The sequence below is a fragment of the Lemur catta genome, chromosome 10 (assembly GCF_020740605.2).
Source record: "Lemur catta isolate mLemCat1 chromosome 10, mLemCat1.pri, whole genome shotgun sequence".
Lineage (NCBI taxonomy): Eukaryota > Metazoa > Chordata > Mammalia > Primates > Lemuridae > Lemur > Lemur catta.
The window spans coordinates 6,319,498-6,340,589 of record NC_059137.1 but is presented as its reverse complement, the minus strand read 5'-3'; the positions used below and the strand labels follow the sequence as shown (position 1 = coordinate 6,340,589).

Genomic DNA, 21,092 nt, shown 5'->3' with positions numbered 1-21,092 from the left:
GGAGCTGCGGCTCAGAAAGGCCACACGGCAGGCAGTACACGGCACAGCTGGACCTGGAGCCTGGTCTCTGAGACAAAGTGGCCCTGAACCCTGGGGAAAAGCCTCCACTCGGCGGGCTGTGCTGTCCCTGGGATGAGACCCACCCTGTGGGCTTGCTGGGTGCTCCAGCGGGGGCAGGGCCCTCCCAGATACTTCCAGAACCAAGTAGCAGCTCCGCCCTGCTTAGTCCCTCCGAAAGTTATTCAGCCACACACACTGTGGGCAGCACTGGGGGTCCCCCAGGAGGAGGAAGGCTGCCCCGTCTTTGCCAGCCTTGCTCACTTCTTGCAGTGGATTTGCAAGGAAGCACAAACCCTCAACCTACCCACCCATGTGCCTCAATGGGTTGCTGGGGCTAAAGTCACTCTGGGGCCACTCAGCCTCATTTTAGGGGTGATTCCTTTCTAGGGGGAAAAGAAACCCAAATGACTCACGTGGAACCTGAGGCTGCAGGGCTGCAGGTTTTCAGGGGTGTGCGCAGGGTGGGTTTTCCGAGCGGGAGCCCAGAAAGGACGCTGTGAAGGTGCTCCTCTGGGGGGCTTATGTTTGCTGACATGACTTTATGCCTCTGTGGTGATGGCAGGGGACAGAGGGACAAGCCAGTTAGCAGCTGTCCTGGGCAAAGCCCCGTGGGGCACGCCCCACACATCTTTTCTGTGCCTTCCTTAAAAAACAGAAGCAAGAGTGGACACCCGGGTCTGCCTCTTGCCCGTCACCCATCTGTCAGTCTGGCTGTCGTCTGGCTGTCTGTCCTATGTGTACGCTGGGAGTTCTGGAAGGAAATTCTTTCCTCCCAGCTTGGTTTTCCTTGGGGAGGACCCAGGGCATCCTGGGGTGGCCACCGGGTGTCCAGTGGCGACGGGGCACGGGAGGGAGGAGGGCTTGGAGGGTGGCGCACATTCCAGAGGCCTGAGGATGCGCTGCTTTCTCTGCTTTTTGGGGAAAACTTTGGGGCCAGGTGGACCTGGATCCCTGGCGCGAGGGGCGCGGGAGGCGCGGGGGGCGCGGGGTACCGGGAGTTGGGAGCTCTTCCCCAAAACTGTCCCCGAGTCGCCGCCCCCACCTGCCGGCCATCTGTAAATGGAAGAGGAGGCTGCCGATCCCTCCTCGGTCACCTCCCAGACACTTGTTGGGGGATTAAAAACAACAAAACACGGAACCTCCCACTCCCTAAAACGTGCGTGGGGAGGGTGAGAGGAGGACACCCCTCCCTCTCCCCCTCCGGCCCCGGCCCCTGCGGACTCCCCGGAGGACCCCCTCCCGCGGCCCGAGGGCCGGGCGGGGGCGAGGAAGAGGAGGAGGAGGAGGCGAGGAGAGGGAGGGGGCGAGGTTTGCTTCAAGAAGGGGCGTGTGGCCGGAGCAGCCTGTGCTTCAGCAACTTGGAGCGAGCGGCCGAGGCAAGAAGGAGGGCGGAAAGTTCTCTCCCCGACGTCAGCGCGGGCGGGCCGCGGCGGCCGAGCCAGGAGGCGGCGGAGCGGGCAGAGCGCGGGGCGGCGGGGGCGCCTGCTCCGACCCGCGCCTGCGACCCCGCGGGCGCCCCGGCCGCTCGCGGCATGGACAGCGCGGCCGCCGCCGCCTTCGCCCTGGACAAGCCGGCGCTGGGCCCGGGGCCGCCGCCGCCCGCGCTGGGGCCCGGAGACTGCGCCCAGGCGCGCAAGAACTTCACGGTGAGCCACCTCCTGGACCTGGAGGAGGTGGCGGCGGCCGGGCGGCTGGCGGCGCGACCCGCAGCCAGGGCCGAGGCGCGGGAGGGCGCGGCGCGGGAGCCGTCCGGGGGCAGCAGCGGCAGCGAGGCGGCGCCGCAGGACGGTGAGTGCGGGCGGCCGGCGTGGGAATGCGGCGCGGGGCGGGCGAACGCCGCGGGGCGCTGGGGCTGCGGGACCCTGGAGTGGGCGCGCGGGGCGGGGACGGGGCGCGGGCGGAGACGTCGGCCGGACCTCGCGGAGTGCTGGGCCGTGGAGGGCGCCGGGCGCGCGGCCACCGTCGGGCTGCGTGTCGGGGCGGGGGTGGGCTGCGGTCGATGAGGACTCTCCACTCGGGGAGGGGATCTTCTTGCGGCCAGAGCTGCCTGAAGCCGCGGTGCGTGAGGACAGGGCTGTGCTGTCCTTGCGCCCAGCCCTGCAGGCAGCGCTCGCTGCCCCGCTCCCAAGTAGCCTGGGAAGTGGGTGTGATCATTGCCACGTTACAGCGGGGAAACCGAGGCTTCGAGGGGCAAAGCGCCCGAGTCGCACAGCTGGGTTTCCAACCCCGCACGCTGCCCGGTGACCGCCACCCAGCTACGCTCCGCGGTGAGATAGTTCTGCGGCAGGACCATGCCGACCCAGCCCTCCCGCCAGTCTGCCCGGGGAGCAGCTTCTGAGGGGGGACAGCCAGCTCGAGAGAGCCCGCTAGGCCTCTCTTCCCCTGCGGAGGTTAAAGGTCATCAGGAAGGGGCTTTAAAAACAAACAACCCACCCAAGTGGCCTTTTTCAAAAAGTCACACGGGATGGCAGGATCCTGAGCTCCGTAAGAAGGGGGGTGGGGAGAGAGCCAGAGGTGAAAATAAAGCAGAGGTCCCAGCCTGGACAGTTTCAGCGGGAGGGAGCTGCGGCAGGACCAGAGTCCCTCCCCCCTTGCCCCTGCAGGCGTGCCCTGAAGAGGGCCAGGTGGTCTGAGACCAGGCCCCTGTCCCCTCGCTCTGGGGAGTAGGCCGAGCTGCCTGCCAGGGCTCTGGGCCTCTCGAGTGTTGCCCGCCCGACTCCAGCAGCCTTCCCTGCACCAGCCTCCGGGTCTAGGGGTGCCCAGGCTGGCTGTGTGCCAGGGCTTCTCAGATGAGAGGAGGTGCAGGGAACACGCAGGTGACTGCAGCCTGGTCTGAAACCATGTCCAGGAGCCTGTGCATCTGCGGGCTGGTGCCTGCCCTTCACAGAGCACCTTCCCAGCACGCCCAGATGCTGCCAGCCTGCGCGGAGGTGAGGCCTCTGACCCCTCACAGCGGCCTCCGCCACCCGCCAGGCACAGAGGACCGAGATAGCCTCACCCTGAGCATGACGTGGGCAGACCACCCTTGGAGTTGGGCTTAGACCCCATGGAAAGGTGGAGGGAGAGGGCCAGTGTGGGCCAGCAACAAAGCAGGGTGATCTCTGCTGGGGGGGCTGGGGGGGCAGCCCCAGGTCACATGAGGACCTCAGCTGGCTCTGAGCAGGCTCCCCTCAGGGCAGAGGAGAGGCCCTGATTTCACCCCATGAATGGAGACTCCAGGGGGTAGGGAGAGGAGGAGGAGGAACAGATTGAAGGTGAGGGGAAGGAAGGAAGGAAGTGAGGGAGAAGAAAAGGAAAGGAGGGAGAGCGGGAGGGTAAAAGGAGGGATGAGGAGAGAGGGGAGGCCAAGGCGCCTTGTACTTGGGTCCTGGCCAGGGGAGCAGATGCTGGTTTCCTGCCCAGCCCCTGGTGTGGGCACAGACTGGCAAAGGCCATGCTTCCCGGATACAGTGTAGCAGGTCTCCGATGGAGGCTTCCTCTGGGAATCCCGGAACAGCCAGTGTCAGCCGGGCACGTGAGCACCTGGACGGGGCCCTCCAGGCAGCTGGGTGGGCAGTGGGCTTCCCCAGCACCCCACCCCAGGACCATCCACGTTCCTTGAGAGCCCCTGAGGCCTGCAGGCCTTTTCCTGAGGAGGGGCTTTGGCACACTGGGAATACCAGGCACTGGCATGCTTGGGGACAGAGGACACACTGGATGTGGGGTCAGGTGGGGCACTCAGGGGCTGGCCCCTGCCTTGGAAGCCCACCCCTCTCTGCCTGGGGATGGTGGAGCTCTGGTCTGGCCATGAGGGTCCCTCGGCTCACCCTCTGGGTCTGGGTCTGTGGGCAGAAGGGGAGGGAAGGGGCACTGGACAGAGGCCAGTTTCCTGCTCTTCCTCAAGGTCAGGTGCCTCCATCCCACTGCCACTTACTGTGGATTCCCAAGGCCAGAAGGTTCCCAAGGTGGGGAGAAGGGACCTCTCTCCGCCTCTTCCCTGCGAGCCCAGCCTGCACCACTGGAGCCTTTGGAATGTGAGCAACCAAACCTTGGGTGCCAGGACGCAGGACCCCAGGCCGGTGGGTGTGGCCCTTGGGCTGCGACGTTGTCCTCCAGTCCTGGGCCTGCAGGAGCCCTGGCCCCTCACCAAGGATTCAGACATGTGTAGAAGTGGGTTTTCTTGTGGTTTCTGGAGCCGTTTCTAGGTCCAAAGAAAGAGATGGCACCAAAGAGAGACGGGGTGTCACCTATCGGAAAAAGAGCAGTTAATGGGGAAACTAATGAGTTAGAAAATGGATACATGCTCAACCTGCTAGTTAGCAGGCTGGGAATAGCAGGCACTGGCATGCTTGGGGACAGAGGACACACTGGGTATGCGGTCAGGTGGGGCACTCAGGGGCTGGCCTGAAAAAAAAAGGTTTTCTTTTTTTTTATTTAAAAATCTTTTGTTTCACAAAGCCGCCAGTAGGTATACCCTATTCCCGCCAATGACTTTCTAAGACCAGGCTCCCGCCAGAAATGGCCAGGAGGGCTGTGGCTTCGCCAGTGACTCAGAACCAACCATGGTCTCGGGTTCCTCCCAAATCAAACTCCGAGGGCTGTGCCGGGCGCTGAGCTATGCCAAGCACGTTAGGAAAATAAACCCTCGTTTGCTGCCTTTGCAATGACTTACAACAAAAGAAACCACATTAATAACTGAGATTTTCTTTAAAGCATTCCCTCCTGTGGGCAGGGCGGAAAGAGGGACGTGGACACGCTGGGAAAACAAACAAAGCCCCTGGGCCGGGGAGCCACTGCGCAGGGCTGGTGCCTGTTTGGAAAACCCCAGGACGCACTGCGGGAGAGACAGCGTGGATCCCAAGTGGATCCACTTTTCAGAGATGCGGGATGATGAGGTGCTTGGAGCCTAAGGCACAGGATGAGCCCCGGGTGGGCTGGGCTGCATCTGCTAATGGGGGTGGGTCTGGTTTGGGCCGGGAGCGGGCAGGGCCTGGCGGGACCACTGAGTTTGAGAGACTGGCAACAAAATCTGCTTGTAAGTGTATGGTCCAATGGCATTAAGGACATTCACACTGTTGTGCAACCACCATCACCATCTAGCTCTAGAACTGTTTTATCTTCCCAAACTGAAACTCTGTACCCGACAAACACTAACTCCACACCCCTCCCCCGGCCCCGGCAGCCACCATTTTTCTGTCTGTCTCTATGGATTTGACCCTCTGCGTGCCTCCTAAACGTGCAGTCACACTGCATTCGTCTGTCTGTCTGGCTAGCCTGTGTCAGAATCTCCTTCCTTTTTAAGGCTGGGTAATATTCCGCTGTGTGGATGGACCACATCTTGTTTGCCCGTCACCCCTTGACGGGCACTCGGGCCGCTGCCACCTGGTGTGACATTGCTGTGAACGTGGGTGTACAACCACCTACCTGTTCAGGTCCCTTCCTTGAATTCTCTGGGGCGTATACCCAGAAGTGGAATTGCTGGATCAGAGGGTAATTCTGGGTTTAATTTTTAAAAGAACCATAATACTGTTGTCCACAGCTGATTTCAGTTTTTGACCGGCCTCCCTGTAACTGATTCTGAAACGGGGCGCGGGCATGAGCCAGCCTGCCGAAACAGAGGAACTCTGTGGGGGAGGAAGGAGAAGGTTCCTTTAGAACAGGGCCTTGGACAGACAAGCTTGATGTCCTTCCCTCCCCGCACCTTCCTTTCCCCCATCGGTCTCCTGGTCGGGGCAGAGTCATGTGCCGTCAGCCCAACTGCACAGGGGGTTGGGACACTGGGGGAACAGTCCTGGTTTTTGCTTCCCTCTCTGCATGTGACCTTGGGCATGTCACATCCTTTCTCTGGGCCTCTGTCCCGCCCCCAACAGTGGAATGGCACACAGGTGTCCTCCTGACTGTGGTCATGACTCAACCCAGGCCCAGAAAAACCCCCCAGTGGGCCCATCTCCCAGGGATGTGGAGGCTCTGAGCCTGGGTCTCAGCTGGAGCTGGTGCCTGAACCCTCAGATGGGTGACAGTGTCTCTCAGCACATGCCCGGGGTGCAGGGAGAGAAGAGGAGTGAGCGAGAGGCCCAGAGCCCAGCGGCCCTCAGTTTGGGAGCTGCTGGCCCTGCCACGGTGAGGGTGGGGAGCAGGGTCTGCACCTCTGGCTTTTGTCAGCAGGGAGGGCACTCGCTGTCCAGGGCACTGTTCACGGTTCCAGGTTGGTCCTGCTCCTGTGTCCAGTAGATCATCTGGGTGGAGCTGGGGGCCAGGTACAGCGACCTGGGACAGACTTTCCTTTCCCCGTGGGCAGAAGCTTAACACGCTAGAGCCATCACTGTTCCCTCCCGGAAGACTCCAGAATAGTAGCTTTGGAGCGGTGGTGATGACACCTGCTTGCACACCACCCTTGAGGCCCCCAAAGAACCCCGAGGCTCAGTGTTGCCATCTGCGGAATGGGAGCAGGGGCTGTGGGGAGCCCGGAGTGGATGTGGGGACTCGGCACCGTGCCTGGCACCCAGTAGGTGCTCGGTGAACACCTTGTGAATCAGGCAGGGCTAGCGAAGGCCATCCCTAGTTTTTGGAAGCCCAGAGAGGCAAAGCAACCTGCCCAAGGCTACACAGCTGGGAAGGGAGGGGTGGGGTTTATTTTTGGACCCCGAGTCCAGGCCTTGCTCCTGCACAGCCCCGTGTTTAGGCTGAGGAAGCCCCGAATGGGAGTCGGGGAGACTCTGGCTGAGGTTGGTTCGGGGACTGAAGGGGGCATGGGCCTCGAAGGCCGGCACAGCGTGGGCCTTTGGGATGGACCCTGTGCCTGTGTTGGGAGTTTCTGAGTGGGCAGGGCAGGAAGGATAGGTTTTCGGTGGCTTGTCCTGGGCAAGGACCTGAGGTCAGCCTGGACGAGGCAGAACCTGGGGCTTTTGTGGTTCCTCAGGCCCAAAGGACAGTGGCTGACCCAGGCTGGACACGGGCCTTGGGGGTGAGCCAAGGGGAGCCAGTGCTTCCCTGAACACATCCTACAAAAGGGACACCGGTACGCGCTGTGGGTGGGAGGCTGTGGGCATGGAGCAGGGGGACACAGCCACGATGAGGCCCAAGGAGGCTCGAGGGGACATGGTGAGAGTGACCAGGAGCCCTGGCAGGTGTGTCAGCCATGAGCCTATTACATGTGGGCCGGAGCTTCGTGGGTCTCACTGGAGATGTACTGCCACCAGCTGTGTGAAGTGGGTCCTTTGAGTATCCCCATTTCATAGAGAGGGAAACTGAGGCTCAGAGAAGCCAAGGTCACACCATTCCCATTCCTGTGGGATTGCAGCCTGGGCCTTCCTGTTCTAAAGCTCCTGCTTCCACCACTGCTGGAAGCCACTGCTGGGGCCCCAGGAATGCTGGGGTGGCCCGTGCAGGGATGTCCCCCCCAGGCAGGTGTGGGCAGCATTCGGGGGGCCACGAGGCGGCCAGGGGAGGGGCCTCCTCAGTGTCCTCAGCAGCCTGGCCTGGGTCACAGGTATGTGCGAGACGGGTCAGGCCTGGCAGCGTGGGGGTGTCGGGGGTGTGAGGTAAGTGGGGGATGCCCTTCCCCTCCGCAGACCTGTCTCCCACCACCTGGACCTGGGAGAGCTATGGAGGGTCCCTGTCGCTGTAGAACAGCAATGGGACAGGCCCTTCCCCCTCCTTCCCCAGCTTCTGTACTCATTCATTCATTCATTCATTCATCCCACAGTCATTTTCTGAGCCCCGACTCTGTGCCCAGCCTCGAGCCCCACTGCCTGCCCGCGGCCGCCAGACACCCAGGTTCCAGCCCCGGCCCCAGCAACGTGGGGGAGCCGGTGTGGCGCGGGTGGGGTTAAAGGTGTGCCGGGAAAAGCCATTTACTCACAACAGCTATCACCTTGTCGCCCCCACTCTTTCCTCCAAGAAGGAACCTTTTAGCATCTTCATCTCTGAGTAAAGAAAGATTCTCAAAATTGACTTAATTTAGCTAAACAACTCACGAATGGCCCCTATTTTCTCATTTTGCAGTAGGTGGGTGAAAACTCTGTCACAGGCTGGCATTTGGGCACCACATGTGGTCCGGGCTTCCCAGACTCCCAGACACAGAGGCACACACAGACCCAGACCCCACGCTGCACACGCACACACTCACCCCCCATCACGAGGGCTCCGGCCCGGCCCAGGTCCAGGGGCCTCGGGCAGCTCGCGCACAGACGAGCAGACGTGCCTGCACGGCGTGGGCCAGGGGTTAAGTGCCTTTTGCGAGGTGGTGAATAGGAGGGAACTGTGGGAGCTTCCTGTTTAGACGGACGAGGTTGGGGAAGTCATCTCGCCTGGCTCCCACGCTGAGCCGAGGAAGAGACTGGGTGCCTGTCCGGCAGTGTCCGGCGGGTCGGGGAGGTGACACAGGGAAAGGGGCAAGTTGTAGAATGTCCCGGCCCGGGAGGGCCAGAGCTGGCTGCAGCTGCCCGGGAAGGGGCCGTGGGCTCCATGGGAGCAGTGGCTTGCGGGGTGCTGCAGGGAGAGCCCACCCTGGCCAGGACCCAGGTGCCACGGCGTCTCACCCTGTCCTGGGGATACAGGTCGTGAAAAGACCAAAAAGCACTGCTTCCCCAGTTGCTCGCTGCCCTGAGCTGGTGTCCCTTCTGCATCTGGGAAGCTGTTTGTTCCCAGCTGGGTTTGGGGGCCACTGTGACGACAGGATGGGTCCCCATGGGACCCTTTACGTGTAATATCTTTTGTTGTGTCCTAAAAATGAAGCAGGCTCTGGAAGATACTATTTTTGGTCTCTCTTTGTGATCAACTCTGCTTTTCTATGTGTGGGATGGGCAGCCGGAACCTTCCAGCTCGGGGGAGCGGTGGGGGGGTTAGGAGGGAGCAAGGGCCTCAGGTCAAAGGACAGCCAGGGAACGGGGCCTGCCAGGCCGGGGGCTGCCAGGATTAGTCTCTGGAGAGGTCTTGGCAGCAAGACAGTGAACGAGAAGGAGCCCCAGGGGCTGCAAGGCCTGGAAACTTCCACAGAGGGACCCTCCACCCCACAGCTGAATGAGCACCTCAGTTGCTGCAGATTCAACAAGGTGAGGGCAAGTTGCCTCCCGTGACACTGCTGCCCAGGAGGCAGGGACAGGGGCCCCAGACTAGGAATTAGGACATCGGGGTTCCCACCTTGACTGGCCCAACGCTACAACTCAGGACACACCGTGTCGCTGGTCTGAGCCTCAGTGTCCCCCTTGTAAACGAGGGTTGGGCCATCTGTTTGTGGACATATTTTATGTCCATTGCATTGGGATCACCCGGGGAGCTGGTGCATGTTCCTAGGCCCCACCCCGACCCATAGGCCTGGGCCTCTGCATTTACAGGGCCCCCGGCGATTTCTATACCCTGCCGCAGGCTTCTCCCAGAGCTGCCTCTGTTCTTCCCTCACCTTCCTCAGTTTACCCGAGTGGACAGCGGTCTTCTTGGGGGCGTGGAGAGGCGGGGCATGAGGCTGGCATGGATCTGGAAGCGCCCAGTGTGCCTGACAGGGTGGGAGCTGCTCCGAGGCCGAGCCCCAGTGTCCCCAGAGAACTGACTTCGCCATAGAAGCCACTGCCTGCTGCTTCTAGGAGAAAGAAGTTGCTCCCGACTATCCACCAGCACTCATTAAGCACGTACTGAGTACCAGCCCAAGGGAGCCCCGGGGGTTGGGGTGAAGGGGTGCTGTGATCGGGGAAGATCCTTGTCTCTGCGCATCCTGCCCCCTCTTGCTGCGTTGGCCAAGGTTGGGGTGGGGCAGGGCAGTCGGAAGCCTCACCGCCAAGCTGGGGTCTCCGTCACCCCATCACTGGAAAAGCCCCCTCCTGGCATCCTGTTACCCTCACTCCTCCTGCCCAGCACACCCCCACGGCTCCCCTCAATGGGCCCCCGCGGGGCTGGAGATCCACTGTCCCCAGCGGGGCAGTCACTCCGCCCCAGACTTTGTCCACCCGCGCCCGCCCCTGCCTGTCTTCCCCTCACCGGCCTCCCCTCTTGCCGTGGGCACAGACGTTTACACGCCAGAGATGGCGTTATTAAAAATGACATTTAACCAGAGCTGGAATTACCGTGCGGATGGCTGCAAACCTCGGAATCAAAGCAGGAGCCGCCGGGCGGGCGCGCCTGGCAGGGGCCTCTCGGCCTCCTCTCGCCGCCAGAGCTCCGCGCGGGCCTCCCATATAAAACCCCCAGAACGCCGAGGTCTTGAAAGCCAGTGCACCTCCTTTCATTAGACTAACAAATAACACGTAACAGAAAACAGCTGTTAACAGCAGCCCCTAATGCTCTCAAGATGGGGCCGCGGGCGGCCAGTCCAGCCAGTGGGCAGCCGGGCCGTGGGCTCGGGCTTTGGCCGTCCCCGCCCCAGGTGGGAGCAGAGCCTGGCACCCCTGCGCTCCCGGGGCCGCCTGCTGCACCCCGCGGGGCCCGGGAGCCTCCTTCTCCTCCTTTCTTCCCTCCGACTCAGTCACTCACCCTCCTCCTCACTGAGGGTCTGCTCACAAGGGGATGGGGCCCTGGACAGTGGCACCCGGGTGGCACCGTCAAGAACACGGGAACCAGAGGCCAGACTGTGAGCCCCATCCAAGCCCGTGACCCGCTGCGTGACCTTGGCCAGTGTTTCTCTCTGAGTTCGTTTGTCATCCGAGGAGAAGAATCGTGCCTCCTCGCAGGGGGGTTTTGAGGATTTGGGACGTCACAGAGGCAGAGTGCTCAGCAGGTGAACACGTGCTATCTCGATTACAGCTGAGGAAACCGAGGCTCAGAGAGGTTAACTGACTTGCCCAAGGTCACGCGGCGGGTGGGGAAGCCAGGCTAGGAGCCAGAGCCTCTGTGCTCTCAGGACACTGAAGCATGGAGTGAGGAGCGTGCGGGGCTGGGTGTGGTGGGCATTCGTCAGGGGTCTGGCACGGCCCTGCCCTCCGAAGGCTTCCAGTCTACCGCTGATGGCAGAGGTGGCTCAATCCAGAGAGTGCAGGCTCCCCCTCCCCTCACTGAGGCTGGGGGGACCCCAAGGTCCCCAGCACTTAACCCGTGGGCTTGGCAGCCAGAGAGCCTTCCAGGTGCCTTCATTCCAGGCTGGGGCTGGGAGACCAGGGAGCCTGCCGGGAGCCCGCAGCTCAGGGTGGTGGGGTCTCGCCTCAAACCCAGAGAGGGAAGGGCTGCATCCCAAACCAGGGAGGAAAATCCAGAGAAAACATCCCAAAGTTGGGAGGAAAGACAAACTGGCGTTGGGTTTTATTTCCCCTCATGTCAAAGCCATGGCAAAGAGGCCCCCTGCCTTCCAGAGAAGCTGTCAGACTCCAGGCCTCCCCACGCCCTACCAAGATGTGCCCTGCTTTTTGGTTCCAAGAACACTGGGTGAGATTATTCATTCGCTCATTCATTCATTCAGCACATGTTTGTTGTCTTGAGGCATCGTGCTGGGCAAGTCCCAGTGGGCAGGCCAGCCTGGTCCCTAACGGCAAGGCCAGCGTCTCCCGTCTGTTCGGCTGTCACCATCTGTCTGGATCCACATACGGCCTCTTGCTGACTCCTCCCAGCAGCCTCATGGGGAGGTACGCATCATCCCATCTTACAGCCGAGGAAACTGAGGCTCCGAAGTAAAGTGACTTGCCCAAGGTCACCCAGGAAATATGCAACAATCCCCAGACCCCGGGTATCACCCTGGCTACCCTGTGCCGGTGCCCTGGAGGGCCAAGGAGCTGCAGTGTCCTCTTGCTGGGAGCAGCCCAGGCCCTGGCAGGGAGGGACTGTTTCTCCCACGTCTCCCGGTTCCCACCTGGGAACCTGTGCAGTGCCCTGAGGAAGGCCCCCTCCGGGCCGCTCTCGAGGGGCACACCTGTGCAGACGCTGACCTGTGGCACAGTCAGGGGTAGGGGCCTCTGGGGCACGTGGTGATGGAGGGGCCCCTGCCCTGGGGAAGCTCCAGTTTCCTAGAGACATCGTGTTTTAATTGGAAGGCCAGCCTCTCCCGCAGAGCCACGGCCCGCCGCCACAGCCCTGGGCAGGCGAGGAGAGTGTCAGGGCTCCAAGCGGGAAATTGCTGGAGACAAGAAGTAAAAACCGACTGCTCTGGTTTCACTGGGAAGGAAAGCAGAAAAGGCAGAATCTAATACTAGCCGAGAGCTGGGTTGTTGTTTAAAGAAAACTGTTGCTGTTGCAGCGATTTCAAGTCTGGGGTGGAGCAGAGCCCAAAGGGGGCCACCTTTTCTTTGCAAGAGGCTAGTTGCTCTGTCCCCTGAACCCTTCCCTCCGTCCAGAGATGTCTGTGAAGCACCCACTCCGTGCCAGGCTCAGGGCTGGGCTCTGGGGTCCCCGCAGGGAACGAGGGAGGCGTGGTCCCTGTTACACCAGGGACATCCTGGGTGCTGGGAGAACACACGGTGGCCCCTCCCTCGTCTGGAGGTTCAGGGAAGGCTTCCGGAGGAAGCTGAACTTCAGCAGGGACAGAAAGGCCGAGAGGAGTTTGCCAGAAGAGTCCAGGGAGGGTGCTCCAGGTGGGGGCAACGGCAGAGGCAGAGGCTCACAGGTGGGGGAGGGCTTGGCTGGCCCAGGAGCGGGAAGGGTGGGGGAGGCCCTGCCAAACAGACCGTGTTCAAGATTTGTGATTTTTGTATTAAGAGCAGTGGGAACATTTTCTGTGTGTCCGTGTGTCCACACCCCCCAGGCCCTCCCCAGGGGCTCGGTGAGCGAGTGTTCCCCGGGGAGCGAGCGGCTGACTTGGGGACAGCAGTTGTGTCTGGGTTGCCAGGAGCCTCCTGGTCCCTGGCTGCCCCCAGCCCTGTCCGGCCCTGGCCCAGCCGCTGTGAGATCCAGGCCACGGAGAAGCCAGACCCTGAGTCAGGGAGGGGAAGCTCCGGAGCCGTCTGGAGCCAGAGGCAGGGCAGGTCTCCATGCCCCACGCTGCAGTCCACGGTCTGCAGGATGGCTGCACCAGTCGGGAGGTGGGGAAGGAGAGGCGCTGAGCAGCTGTTACTGGTGACTAATTCGTGATGTCACAGGCCCAACACCAGGGCTGTGTGTTCCAGACGCACAAAGACACTGGGATGGAGTTTCATTAACAGGAAGGGGGAGGCCATCCCAGGCTGTCTGACTGCAAAGCCTGCATCCCTCGAGGAATGCGTTTGGGGTGCTTGTGGCGGTTGGGACAGTTGGGCTGGGTGACCTGGGGAGGTGGTGGTGAGGGTGCTCAGCTTCGTCATCGTCACCACTGTGATCTGGCAGGACCATTTATTGGGCCCCTGCTATGTGCATGTGCTACACCTCCGTGTGGACCAGCTCAGTACATTCTCCCCGACACTCCGGGAGGCAGGCTGTCTCGTGGCCCACCTCCCAGACGAGCAAGCTGAGGCTCAGAGACAAGTGACGCGGCAAGGGCGTGGGGTGCCAGGCCATGGGTCCTGGTCTGCTCCCACCCTGCTGACCCGGAGCCCGCGGGCTGGGCTCCTCTGACCTCACGCAGCCTCCCCAGGCTCGTTTAGGAAGGAAAAGTGAGACCTCACAGTGCTGGGGCAGGGGTAGCTGGACAGAAACCACAGCTGCCCTGGCCAGGCAGGCAGGTTGGGATCCTAGGGCAAGGGCAGCCCTGTGGTCCCCACGCAGCTCAGTAGACTCAGAGAGTCGGCCCAGTGCATTCAGTGGGCCCCCGCAGGGGCAGGGTGCACCAGGCAGTGGCCTGGCTCTGCTGCGGGATTCTGGCCCAACCTCACCCTCACTTGCTGCGTGGTCTCTGCAGGTGCTCATCTCCCTGGGCCTCAAATCCCTCATCTGCAAAATGGACATCATAATAGTGCCTGGCTTTGGGCTGTTCAGGGGAGTTGTTCAGGTCGGGGCTCAGCTTTCCGCCCGCCTGGCCCCCGAAAGGTGTTCAGCAGACACCATTTGCTTTCTCTCTCATGCCCCCCACACTCAGGAGGAGGACGGTGCACAGGTTAGGACTATCAACTCCCTTCCCAGGTGGAAAAGCTGAGGGGAGAGATTCCCAGGGCCCCAGGGAAGAGGTGCTGAGATTAGCAGCAGAGTCCTGGGTCCCAGGAACTTGGCCCAGGGGCTTTGCTGGTACCTAACCACGCTTTCCAGAAGAGAGACAGGTCACCCAGCCAGTGCCCTCCACATTCACACAGGACCCAGACCCCTCCGCCCCGCCCAGCCCTGCCTGGTGGCCCCAGGTCCCCTCTCTGGAAGGACAGCATGGAGTTCCTGCAGCCCAGCTTGGCTGCCGGCTGGACCTAACTGCTGCTCCTGTGCAGAATGAGCATCTTGCTTTATTTTCCATGGCACAAATTATAACCATATATAATTTCTTGACAAATACCGTCTAGAAAACACAACTATTTTTATAATGTGGTGTTTGAGGTTAAAAACTCAAATTAGAGATTAATTGCGGCTTCTAGAAGGTGTGTGGATAAGATGGCCTGGGGAGGAAGGCTGAGATGTTCAGATATGCCTCCTGGGATTGCAGATGGGTTCTCCAGCATGCCTAGAACATGTGCACATACGTACATGCACACGCACACACATGCACGCACATAGCCAGTCCCTGGTTCCTGCAGAGCTGGTTTAGGCACGGTGCTGGCACTCAAGGGAAAGCTGGTCTCACGCTGGCTTCCTCCTCTGCCCAGGACGCTGTGTCCGAAGGGCCATCAGAAGCAGGTTCCGCCTGATGATAAAGCAGCCCCGGGTTGGTGGCAGCAGATCACAGAGGGAGGGAAACGCACAGAGCCGGAGGCGCCAAGAGAGGTGAACAGGATCGGGTTTACCTCCACTGGGTGCCTGCGCTCAGCTGCTGCCTAAACCCACCCCTCCCGCCGCCTCCCCAAACCAGAACCAGATGGAAATCTAAGCGAATAGTGCGTCTGAGGGCAGAGCAGTTGGCATGGGAGGGGAGCTCCGGTTGGGGGACGTGGGAAAGCTGGGTGAGCCCCATTCCAGAAAGGCCGAAGCCCGGGTGTGTCCCCTTCAGCACCCGGGGCCAGCTCAGAGCCCCCCGCAGAAGAACCTCAGGGCTCTGTGGGGATCGTGGGCGCATGTTCGCTGCTTTATTCAAAACGGGGAGCAACAGCAGTGGGGCTGCCCCTCTCCCACCTCCCCGCGGGAACAGGCAGGTCCTGGAGGAGGCAGCAGCCAGGGTCTTACTCGGGAGGAGGGCAGCTCTGGGAACCTCATGTGTGCCACAGGCCCCAGGGAGAGGAGGTCCAGCGTGGGGACAGGGTGTCAGACCAACCCCACGTGGCTCCCTGGGGCAAGGGGCTGCCCCTCCCTGAGCCTCAGTTTCTTCATCTGCCAAGTGGGGATAATGCCAGCACCTCCCCAGAGCTGTGGGCTGTGAGGCTGCAAAGAGAGGGGAGCGCTGCATGTGGTACGGCGTGGCCAGCGGCCGCGGCTGCTCCTGCTGATGTTACTATTACTGCCATCGCTATTATTAGCAACTCCTCTGTGGGCCCCTGAGCGAGGATGGGCTGAGAACCCAGCCACACCCCTGGCAGCCGCAGGGCCCCAGGGACCCACATCTCCCAGCTTGGGGTTGGGGAACTGTCCCAACTCAAACTAGCTCCATATTAAGGCAAAAACCCCATCCCTCCGCCCCCAGCCCCACCCTGGGGCGGGACGGTGGGTGCAGGGGCTTGTTTATTCCCTTTGTCCTTCAGGGGAGGGTGGAGGGGTGGGGGTGCAGGCGATGTCCCTTCAGCCCTCCCAGCCTGGCCTGAGGATGAACAAAAGCCTGGGCCCTCGGGCAGGGTCAGGGGCAGCCCCAGGGAGAGGCTCCGGCCTCGGGGCTTGCAACGGCTGCCATCTTCACCTTGCCCGCCGTGCCAGTCCTGCCAGGCCACCAGCACAAGGGACTGCCCACAGGGAGGCCGCCACTACTGACAAAGCTCATGACACACATGATTTCCCCTGGGCTTTGCAGGTGAGAAATGGGCTCCTTCAGCCCGCTTGTGCTTCCTGCGCCCCACGGTGTGGAGGCCCTGGGCAGACATCCACCGTCAGCCCTTAGGGAACTTACAGGGAGCAGAAAACGGACAATTCACTGAGAACGACACGGTACTTTATTGCAGGGCTGCCTCCGGGGCTCAGAGACCAGGAGTCGCCACCCCAAGGCTGCACAGCCAGCACCTGGCGGAGGTGGGGTTCAAGCCCAGGCTCGGCCTCCAGAGCCCTGCCACCCGCCCTCCACCCTGCGCAAGGCTGCGGCCAGCGGGAGCCCCGCCCAGCAGGCTGCAAGGACTCACATCCCAAATTCATTCCTAGGGAGAGACCCGTGACCGGCCCATGTGGCAGGGTGGGGCTGGGAGCAGAGGAGAGAGGATTCCAAAGGCGGGTCCCCAAATCCATCCGGCACCGTGCTCCCCGCACACTTGGGGGTGAGGGGTTCCCAGGTGGGGGCACACGACTCAAGTTCTGCCAGAGTGAGGACAAGGGTGCAGGCATGGCTGGGCCCGGGCAGTGTGCCAGTAAATACCGTCAACTGTGAAGGATAGAAGACCGGTCCCCAGTGACTTAAGCAAGATGAAGATATGCTGATAGCACAACTTACAGACACCCGGGGTGGACTTAAGGCACAACTGGATCCAGGCTTAAACAGTGGCGCTGGGACCTGGGTTCTCCGTCCCTGGCTCCACCCTTTCCTATAAAGGAGAGACACACAGACGTAGAGACACACACCCATGTGTGCATAGAGCCAACAGAAAAGAAACCAGAAGTCTCAGCGAAAGTCACTGTGCCATGATGGAGTCCCTGCCCACCTCTGAGCCAATCCCAGCGGCAGCAAGAAGCCGAGTGCTGATTGGCCGAGGTCTGGGCAGGGTGGGGTGGGGCCTCACCAGAACCCTTTGGACCAGGAAGGGAGGGAGGCTGCTCTCCCAAGGGTGCTCCTGGACCCCAGTGAGCTCAGTTTAGAGGAAGAGTTCCACAGACAGCACAGGGCCCTGCTTTAAGTACTTCCCGTGGTGAATTATCTCACCCATTCTTCACGGAGAGACCCTTTATTGTGCCTGCTTTAGAGATGAGGCAGCCAAGGCTCAGAGAGGTCAAGTAACTTTTCCAAGGTCACCCAGCTTATGGTGGAGTAGGGGACACTCACTCCAGGGCCTCTGTCACACCATGACTCTCAAAACAACCAAAGCCTGCCCCAGAGGCCTGGCTGGGTGGCACTGGGCCAGCCTGCAGCCATCGTGTCCCCTCCACCGGTGCAGGCAGTTGTGTCACTGAGGCCCCACTCACCCTCTTCCTGGGCTAAGGGTGTCCATCCGGCGAGTGTGGGCCCTGTGGGCTGAGCGGTGCCCAGAGGGGTGGTGACAGGAAGCTGTGGAGGGGTTGCATCACCGCCCTACCTGGCCCCAGCACAGGCCCCTGGCCCAGGGCCCCCCTCCGGTGGCGGCAACCCCTCATTACGTTAAACACGGCGGCAAATACACCTGACCCACAGCCATGGTGGACTTTGTTGTCCGGTTGACGCGCCGTCACGTGCGGCCAATACTTCGTTAACCGTGTGTTAATTGCCCTCCTGTGCTGTGCTCTGGCATTAACTGAAAACTGTTCTTCGGTCTCCCACATCCCTGGGCCTCTGACAAGCCCCTGGGCCTTAGGGCTTGTGCACCAAGGGACTAAATGGTCCTAGGATGTGACAAATTCATCCATCCAGCCGTCCCGTGTTTACTGAGCACCTGCCTGTGCCAGGTGCCACCACGCAGACAGCCCTTGGGGTGAAGTGGCTGGGAGAGGCACACGGGCCCCCCGCCTTTCCAGGGCAGCAAGGGGAGGGTTCCTACGGGAAGTGGTGTCTAAGAAGAGAGGTGAAAGCTGGGCTGGGCTTCATGAAGAGGTGGGAACAATATCCCAGCCAGAGGGAACAGCATGTGCAAAGACAGAGTGCAAGCGTCCCAGGAGCACAGGGAGGCCAGCGAGGCTGAAGCGGGCGGGTCTGATGCCGGGAAGGGGACCCTGGTTTGGCCTGCTAGCTGTCCTCTGGGTCTTGCTCAGAACCAAGGTCAGGACCACAGCAAGGGGAGTAAGACGCCTCAGGTGCAAATGCAAGGCTGTGCGGTGCAGGGGGCCCCGGGTGCGGGGGAGGGCCCCGGGTGCGGTGCGGGCCTCCTTAACTTTTGCACCTGGACGCCTCATTCGCCTCCCCCACCCCCCAGGACCTGCGGAGAACACAATGGAGCTCCCTGCATATGTGGAGCTTTGGAATTTGCCTTCAAGATTGGCAGCCCCTCCTCCACCCAGCCCCCTCCTCTCCTGAAAACACAACGTGGGTCATGGGTGGGGGCTCTGGCAGGATGCCAGTGGAATCAGAGGTGCCCAGGTGGGGCCAGGCCCAGGGTAGTGGAGAATAAGGCAAATGCACAAACCTGTTACAGGCTCTCTTCCACCTTTGATTGGTGCAGGCTGAGGGACAGCCACCTGCAGGGGGTGGGGAGAGTAGTGGGGGTAGGTCTGCTTCTTCAGCTGGAGCCTGGAGAAGTGTTTGGCGGTTGGTGGTGCATGGAAGGAAAGGGGCAAAAGTGGCCCATGGCAGGGCAGGGACTTGGCTGCACAGCCCACCCACTTTGGGTAGGTGCTTGTTAGCCATGGTGACACTTGTGGGTCCCATCTCTTGACATCCAGGCATCATCTCACGGAATCCTCACATGACCATGAGTAACAAGCTCTACAGACAGAGAAACTGAGGCACAGAGGCGAAAGCAACTTGCAAGACGGAGAGCCAGCGGCCTGAGCCCCTTTCTGTCACTGTACCGTGGAATCGTGACACCCTGGTCGGGGTGGTACTCTCATTATGCCCACCTGAGGCTTGGGGAGCAGAAGGGCAGCACAGCCTAGGAGATGAGGGCCGATGACAGACTGGCCCAAACCCCCGCCGGCCAAGGCTGGGCTGGCAGCATCAACTCGCTGAGCCTCAGTTTCTCCTTGGATGATGCAAGTCAGTGACAGTACCCCCAGCACAGTTACTGAGGGTACCTGGGGAGAGTCTTTGAGGACCTTCAGTCTCTGTCCCTCTCTGTGCCCCTCCAACACGTGCAAGACCACACCAATCTCACATTTGCCCCGTGGGCACCATCAATGTCAGGACAAGGTCTGTCTGACCCTGAGGGAGAAAGGCCAGGAGGGCTCACTGGGCCCGCTCTGCCTAATGCCATCGATGGCGTGGGGCCCAGAGAGGCACCCGAATCCTGGGAGCTCACAGCCTAGCAGGGCCTGAACAGGAGACCAAGCCTAGAAGCCTGCATGTGGGGGCTGAGGCAGGCCTGTACACTAGGGGTTCTGGGCATCGGGGGAGGGCTTTTCAAGTAGGGTCTTGTAGGACAAGTAGGAGCCTGTTGTTTGCCCTTTTCACTGGTTCACGCAGCACCACCCTCTGGCTGTGTGGCTTTGGGCCTAGCAACCTCCCCTCAGTGACCTCAGGCTTCTCATTCATAGAGTGGAATGGAAAGTGCCTGTTCTGCTATTGGAATGACACGGTATGTAACCTTTTCAAATTGGGGTCTGAATGAGGTCTAGAATGTTCCCTGTTGCTTTCAGTTAGGCTCATGGCTTTGGGGGGCTGGTTTCATGGCACACACTCCTGCCTCCTCTCCAAATCTCTCCTCTTTCAACCTCCCTGCCTCCTCCACCACCAGCTCTTCTCTGAGCTCGCAAGCACTTGTGTCTTCAGTAAGAAGCCTTCCTGCTTCGGTTCTGAATCCTGCCCTGCCCCTAGCTAACTGGATGACCTTGGGCAAGACATCATGCTCTCTGAGCCTTGGCTTCCTCGTCTGTAAAAGGAGAGTAAATGACAGTGCTTATTTCCCAGGGCGGTGCCAGATTTTGGTGAGACGGCATGCTTGTCGCAGTACCCTGCACACAGGAGTCACTCCACGAGAGTTAGCAGAATCCATTGCCTCCCGTTCTCCCACCTCGCACCGGGCACTGTGCTTGGTTACTTGAGTTATCCCTAAAACAACCCTGTAGGGAGATGTCCATTTTACAGATGAAGAAACGGAGGCTCATTTGGGGTCAGTGGCCCATGGCCATAGGGCTGGGACTCTGATGCCCGAAGACCATGCACTTGACGTTGTCAGCCAGTGGTCCTCAACTCTGCCTGCACGCCAGCAGGACTGCCGATGGCCAGGCCCTACCCCAAACCTGTTGAGTCAGACTCTGAGGGGTGGGGTTGGGGGGTGGTTTGGCATCTTATTTTAAAAACTCCACCCTGCCCCATCCAGTGGTTGCACTGCACAGCTAGGGCTGAGCACCCCAGTTCCCCCTCGCTGCCTCCATCCCTCCCACCTTAGCAGCCCCCCACCCTGTCCTCTGTTTTTTGGGGGGTGTCCATCATTCTTTTCTTGAGAGCTGGGATAAAAGCTGCAGGCCTAAGTTTTCTCCAGTATGAAATTTTCAGCCCTCTGGGCACACTTTTGAGGGTAACAACTCATTTCAGACAGGCCCTTGCTGCTCCGAGTGGGTGATGGAGTTAGGCACACACATTGTATCACGTTGACAGGAAGGATTCGAACCCTGATCAAGGTACCCAGGATCTAGGGGCTTGATAGGGTCCTGCCAAGGGCAGCAGTTCTGGGGGCTGCTAGTCCTCGACAGACACGACTCACCGTAACAAATCCAAGGTGGGCTGTACACCGCGGTGCCAGCTGCAGCTAAACACGTCTGCATGTGGACACGGATGGCGACCGCCTCCCTTAGGTGGGCTGTGAACCACAGCGGTGTGCTCGTGCCAGCTCGTGCCAGCGCTTGAGAGACAATTGTGAAGTTTTCAGAATTTTGGAAGCTGGTTCTTAAACACAAATGCTATGAAAGATTAAATTATATAAACTTACAATCACATTATATTTAAAACATGGGCAATATATACTCAAAACTCATCCCTTTCTAATAATTTGACACTTTACTATTATTTATGCTCTTGCGGTTACTTGCGTTTGTGGTGTCTGGACGGGTGGCAGCGAGACTACATGCTGGTGCGCTTGGTCACCTCTTCTCAGTTTGCCTTCCCTGATGTCACGTAGCTGGCAATTGGCCGAAGCGGAAGTATTCGTACCCCAGTGTTTGGCAAACATATCCCAGAA

The 21,092-nt window shown here is 60.5% G+C and overlaps 1 protein-coding gene across 1 annotated transcript in view; it reads left to right on the top strand.

Annotated features, from left to right (window-relative positions):
* The first annotated feature begins 1,572 nt into the window (after nt 1-1,572).
* PRRX2 (paired related homeobox 2) overlaps nt 1,573-21,092 on the top strand; it is a 41,939-nt gene continuing 22,419 nt past the window's right edge. The window contains exon 1 of the mRNA XM_045563215.1: nt 1,573-1,848. Within this exon, the coding sequence (XP_045419171.1) occupies nt 1,593-1,848 (256 nt within the window). The 5' untranslated portion in view covers nt 1,573-1,592. The remainder of the gene's footprint in view (nt 1,849-21,092) is intronic.